Source organism: Asparagus officinalis, chromosome 5 (assembly GCF_001876935.1).
Source record: "Asparagus officinalis chromosome 5, Aspof.V1, whole genome shotgun sequence".
Classification (NCBI taxonomy): domain Eukaryota; kingdom Viridiplantae; phylum Streptophyta; class Magnoliopsida; order Asparagales; family Asparagaceae; genus Asparagus; species Asparagus officinalis.
Window position 1 is genome coordinate 244,615 of NC_033798.1, and position 6,000 is coordinate 250,614.

The window sequence follows — 6,000 nt, forward strand, 5'->3', positions numbered from 1 at the left end:
GACGGAGTGGTCATTCTTACTAATATCTGACCATCAAGTTGATTGGGGGCAGGACTCACAGATGTACACTTGGTAAATAAATTATACTCGGACGGATGGTGAATACCATAACATCTCATAATTGAATGTTCATACTTATGCTTTAATGGCTTAGATGACTGATCATGTACTTTAATATGAATTGAACTGTTAATCACTCGTAATGCTTTCCGCCAATTAACATATTTACTGATGTGATTTAAAAAAAAAGTCTCGATCATTTGACATAACCGATTTATTCCTATGCATAATATCTTCATGACTTATGAAAATAAAATTGTTACATGTTGAACAATGTGTATTGATTAATTATATTGCATTTGATATTTTGTTCGGGAAATATTGAGTTAAGCTTTATTGCTCAAAATTGAAGGAAAAGGATTTAAAAATAACTAATGATCCAATTCATTTTTTCCCCCTACATTGCCGGTCACGCAAGGGAGGTGGGCCGATCCAAGTCTATCATTCTTATCTTAGCAAAGGCCAGTGGGCCAAGGGAGCCTGATAAGTATAAAAAAATAGGTGTCAGTTCCAACAGCCCACACTGAATTCTACTACTCTGTCCCTCTCCCCCCTCTCCCCGCTTCTTGTTGGCCTGATAATAATGGATTACAAGCTGGCAGCGCTGAAGGTGACGTGTCGTCAACTCAGGGATGCTCGGAAGACCAACTCCACTCCTCCCTCAATGTCTCTCTTCGGCATCCTCTTCCAACGCGCTTGGATCCAGGTCCCCTTAACGAACCCTAAAGCTCCCATCTTTTCTTTTGAATTTTATTATTATTGTCATTATCTGATTTCAGTTTTGGTTCAGTTAGGGCGTTCTTGTTTCTGGTTCTGAGGAAGGCCGCTTCCTTATTGACGACGGCTCCGATGTCGTTGAGCTCTCTCTCGCCAACGAGTCTAGCCCTCACAATTGGAAAAAAGGTAATTTTTTCCCCCTATTTATTTATTTATTTAATTACTAGCGATTTTGATTTCTTTTCATCTCATATCCTTACGCATCTAGGATTGTATGTGATGGTCGTTGGATTGTACGTTCCCGCTTCGGCCGATGACCCTGCCCTAATCAAGGTATCTCACGATCATCAACATCATTAAAAGGCATGATGCGTCAATAACATCTTCCGAGCCCTTCTGATTTGAATTCTTCAAAGGATTTTTTTTTCTCAAAAAAGATCGTTTCTTAAAAAAATAATTAGCAAAAATATCCTTTTTGCTAAATAATTAGCAAAATTGATCTTTTTTTTGCCAGCCTTGGTAGGCTGGCTAAGGATGACAAAAAAGAGGTTGATTTTGCAAAATTTAGTGTTTAGCGTTCGCTAATTATCTCCAAAAGTCCTATATACACCAAAAGGGTAAACTAATAAAACTCATGTACTCGCATATGTGTATGAACTGAAAAGTTAAATATCAATACTATACTTTTGGCTTGTAAGTACCGATTATATACATACATATAGTTGCTTTGAACTTCTATCATCAGTAGGTTTATAAATGTTTTGAGATAAACTGTGTGATATGAAGTGCCAGGTTGGACTTGTGCATAAGACTTTGTCTTGTGCGTGGGTCGCTGCTGTCGCGTAACCTACATTTATGAATATCCGTTATAGTTTTGGGGCGTGACAGTAAGTAGCACAACTCAGAAAACACACGAGACTACTAGTCCCGTGTGTTTTCTGCCCAGTATAAGTTTTCTGAATGGACCTGTGACGTTGCGGGAGGACGCAACACATAGGTGTGTATATGGTGCGGAGATCACGTGGGTTGTCGAGAGTGTTGAAGAGCATAGGCCCCATAGTTGACTATACCCCTGCACGTCATCGAACTCAAGATGTAGCTTATACATCCTCTTCCTGTACCCTTGCACGTCGAATGGCTTAAGCAGCAGAAGAAAATCATTAACATTGAACGACCTGAGCAAAGCCATAAGCTCCTTAGTGCACGCCTTGAACTTATCCCTCTCCTCATCCCCAGCCTCGTACCTCCTCCCCACAATCGTTCTCGATACAACATCATGCACCAGATCCCACATGATGCAAATTCACTGCCGACCGCGTCTCCCTCGCGGTCGCAAGGGTCTGGATGAGCCGATCGGTCTCCTTTGTCCGCACCGTCCGTAGGGAGGCGATCTTGGGGCCGTTGAGGATGTGGGTGATGCAGAGCTTGCAGACGCGACGCCAGTAGTCGTCGTAAGGGGGTGAAGGCGAAACCCTTGAGGCTGTAGGCGGTGGACTTGAAGACCTCGAAGGGGGCCAGTTGGCGAAGGTGGCGTCGTGGGACTTGAGGAAGTGGGCGATGGTGGTGGAGTCGGACACGAGGATGGTGGGGATGGATCTCATTCGGAAGTGGAAGATGGGGCGTACTTGGCCGCTAGGGCGGCGAGGCTACGGTTGGGGTGGCGACCGAGGAGGTGGAGCTTGTCGATTATCAGGAGGCCAGTGGGGCCTGGGGGAGCGACAGAGACTTGTGTTGATGAGAGAGGAAGATAGCTCCGGTGAGGAGGAGATAGAGGGAGGGAAACATTTTCGTGGGTAGTGTGAGGTTTGAGTTACTGAATGATTGTTGTGTCCTAGCTTTAGGTAAAGTCTCATGTATTTATAGTTGCATGTTGTTAGAGCGATGACAGTGATAACGTGATGTACAGAGCAGCAGGCTTCCGGTATTTTACATGCACGTTGATTTTGTGGAGCCGAATATTTTTACACACGTGTTGAGTGTTGGATGGTTAGATGAAGTCTGGGTTTTGGGTGTGGTGAGGATTCTTGATTTGGAAAGTTTTTAATTTTTTAGTGGAAGATGCTGCTAAATGGATGGGTGTGGATGGGTGGAAGATGCGGTTGAAAACACACGGGACTACTAGTCTCATGTGTTTTCTGATCAGCTAGGCTTAAGATGTGATTAGTGATGCTAAACACACGGGACTAGTAGTCTCGTGTATTTTTAACATTAAATCTAGCAAAATCGACCTCTTTTTGGCTAGCCTTTTTGGTTAATCTTGATGAGCTGGCCAAAAAGAGGTTGATTTTGCTAATTATTTAGCAAAAAGTGTTGTTTTTGCTAATTATTTTTAAAAAGAGTCTTTTTAGAAAAATTCTCCTTCTTCAAACCTTCCACTTTTATAAAATTTTTTAAATAAAAGAAAGAAAATCTGAGAAAATTTTCTCTGACAAAACGCCCCAAAGTAAGTCAACAAAGTATATGAGATGAAGAATTCTAACGTTACAGGGATCTCATACCTGATAAAATATTTTAGCACAGGCTTAGCTACCGACATGTTGTTGTGGAGATGACTTCGGACATGGGCAATTACCTAAGTTGCACCCTCCTATCTACAGCCTGTGGAAAGTTTGAGATAAAACAATGCTTCTTTTAAGCCACAAACATGCTGAGGAAAAAACTGTAAGAATCTCATACCTGATAAAATATTTTAGCACAGGCTTAGCTACCGACATGTTGTTGTGGAGATGACTTCGGACATGGGCAATTACCTAAGTTGCACCCTCCTATCTACAGCCTGTGGAAAGTTTGAGATAAAACAATGCTTCTTTTAAGCCACAAACATGCTGAGGAAAAAAACTGTAAGAATCTCATACCTGATAAAATATTTTAGCACAGGCTTAGCTACCAACATGATGTTGGAGATGACTTCGGACATGGGTGTTTGCTGTTGTTGTGGGATTAATACACAAAGTTGTCTCAGATGATAACTTGCTATCTCTTGGATAGGCAAAGTTGTATGTTCTTAAAATGTGTTTGTGTTGTTATGGTTCTAGATTTCATACAGTACCGAAATGGCCTTCTTTCTTTAATTTATCAGGACTCTGTTGTTTAGCACTGTGAGAAATCTAGAAGGCGTTCTCCTTTTTTAAAATTTCGCGCCGCTTGTATATTAGGTGTTTACTTCAGTCATGCTCCCCCCACTAAAAATAAGCAAATAAACACTCTGAATCCTTACGTTTGTAGTTCCTAATTACTTCTTCAATCATTTTGTTTTGGCAAATAAGCATGCCATGATCATTTACGTCAGGTCATATAATGTCAATTGTAGGTTCACAAGATCGTCGACCTGACACCATACCCTGACCGAGAGGCAATGTGGCATCTTGAAGTCATGGAGGCTTATCAGTTGTTCTACCTACCTGTTCTTGAATGACATTTCTGTATCTCATGTCTATTAGTTCTGGATTCTAAACCCTTTTTTTTTCGCTATCTTCTTCCTACATTTATCCCCCGTGCATCCACAACTGTTTTGATGTCAAGGAATATCATTTTGTGAAAGTTTTCAGTCTCAGGCTGCGCTCAGCCACACCTGAAATATGCGACTGCCATTTTCTGTTGATGGTCTCTGAAGCTATTGACAGTGAGCTTTTTGTTTTCCCTTTTCTTTCTCCTGGGTATGGTCTTGCAAAAGTTTATGCAGATGTGTTGTGCCTCTTCATGTGGTTCTTTTCCTTTCATATAAGCATGTACAGGTGAAATACAGAGGCAAGGTGCTCAAGTCGAAATTCATTACTCCAATTTTCCACTATGTAGAAAATTGTTTGTAGGGTTTTTATGTTGAGTCAATTTCCGCAGTAAATGGTATTTTCAGGATTGTAAATTGCAAATGTCAATTGTTGGGACAGCTGTCAAAACATTTACGACGATCGATCTAGCGTGTATGTACCTTGGGTTCTTTTTTACGCAGAAGTTGTAAACCTTGGATTAATGTACTCATTTCCACTTATTTTATATTACCATAAGGGTATGTTCCTTTGCATAGAAGTAATTATTAATTATGAAGTAGCCGGACTAAAAAGTTGAGACTATGTTATTCTTGAAAAAAAAAAAACATGTTTGATTATCTAAAAGAGCTATTTTCAATACTTCTTTAAACACTGATGTGGTGCATACATGTCATCACCACTTCCTTAATGTATTTTGGCTGGTCAAGGCTTAGAAGTAGTCTAGAAATAGGTGAAATGTGCATCACCTAGGAAATAAACATTTTTTCTTATTAATATTTTTTTTATTAGTTACTTCCTAACAACTTTTTATTACCATCGAAAAAAGGGTATGAAGAATAAGAAGAGCTATTTCCGCTACTCTAAAAAAAATATGAAGTAAATATAAAAGGTGTTATTTCTACTATTTCTTCCTTTATAAACCTTGGGAAGCAAACGAGCCCTAATTTGAGGATAAACCTTGCGTCTGATGACTGGGCAAAATACATGAAATAAACTCAAATCTACTGATGCCTTTCTATCACCCTTCGTTATATCATCGAAAGGGAGAGTTCAATTTTGTGGCTTTTTGCTGGAGTGTGGAAAAGAATATGTTCTTATATATCAGTTGCATCAATGTGTTATTCGCATTAAAATATAAGCATAAGCTCGTGTGATTACGAGATAAATTTAGTGACCAGTGATCCAGTTAAACTCTTAAGTTTTACCCATTTTGATAAAATAAAATAAAAGAGAGGAAAGAAGAGTGAAAAGTCCCGTACATCACCGTCATCTCAAGATACAAACAGCCAACTTATCATCGACATCCCACTCTCATCTACTCTTTCCTCTCGCCTCTCATGGTCTCCGTTCTCTGCAACTACACTTCATTGGCCTCTCGCCTCCCCAAACTCCCTCTCCTCCCCGATCCCAACAACAAACCCCAAAACCCAGTTTCCGTTTCCCCTCGTCGATTCAAAAGAAAAACCCACCACCACCACCACCACCACCACCACCATCTAATAAATGCCATCAGCAATCCCAACGACAACAGCAGCCAACAGCAACTTAGAACCCTGTTCCCTGGTGGGTTCAAGCGGCCTGAGATAAAAGTGCCCACGGTGGTTCTCAAACTGAGCTCTGAAGAGGTTCTTAGCAGAGACCAGGGTTCGGTTGCTGAGGCGGTAAGCTCTGCGGTCTCCAAAGGGGTTGGGGTTGTGGTCCTTGAGAGCGGCAAAGGCGATGATGAGAGCGGCTG

The 6,000-nt window shown here is 40.9% G+C and overlaps 2 protein-coding genes across 2 annotated transcripts in view; both read left to right on the forward strand.

The window, feature by feature from the left end:
* On the forward strand, positions 590–4,770 carry LOC109840452. The gene is made up of 4 exons (XM_020409113.1): positions 590–766; positions 855–963; positions 1,046–1,110; positions 4,088–4,770. The coding sequence occupies exons 1-4, from the start codon at positions 644–646 to the stop codon at positions 4,190–4,192; spliced, it is 402 nt and encodes a 133-aa protein (XP_020264702.1). The 5' UTR covers positions 590–643; the 3' UTR covers positions 4,193–4,770.
* LOC109840453 (probable transmembrane GTPase FZO-like, chloroplastic) overlaps positions 5,597–6,000 on the forward strand; it is a 9,273-nt gene continuing 8,869 nt past the window's right edge. Inside the window, exon 1 of the mRNA XM_020409114.1 lies at positions 5,597–5,997. Within this exon, the coding sequence (XP_020264703.1) occupies positions 5,603–5,997 (395 nt within the window). The 5' untranslated portion in view covers positions 5,597–5,602. The remainder of the gene's footprint in view (positions 5,998–6,000) is intronic.

Excerpts from the sequence above, each read along its gene's own strand:
- LOC109840452 (XM_020409113.1), top strand. The coding sequence starts at position 644 with ATGGATTACAAGCTGGCAGCGCTGAAGGTGACGTGTCGTCAACTCAGG. Across the intron at positions 767-854 it reads TCCAACGCGCTTGGATCCAG|GGCGTTCTTGTTTCTGGTTC; the intron begins GTCCCCTTAACG and ends TGGTTCAGTTAG. Across the intron at positions 964-1,045 it reads CCCTCACAATTGGAAAAAAG|GATTGTATGTGATGGTCGTT; the intron begins GTAATTTTTTCC and ends TTACGCATCTAG.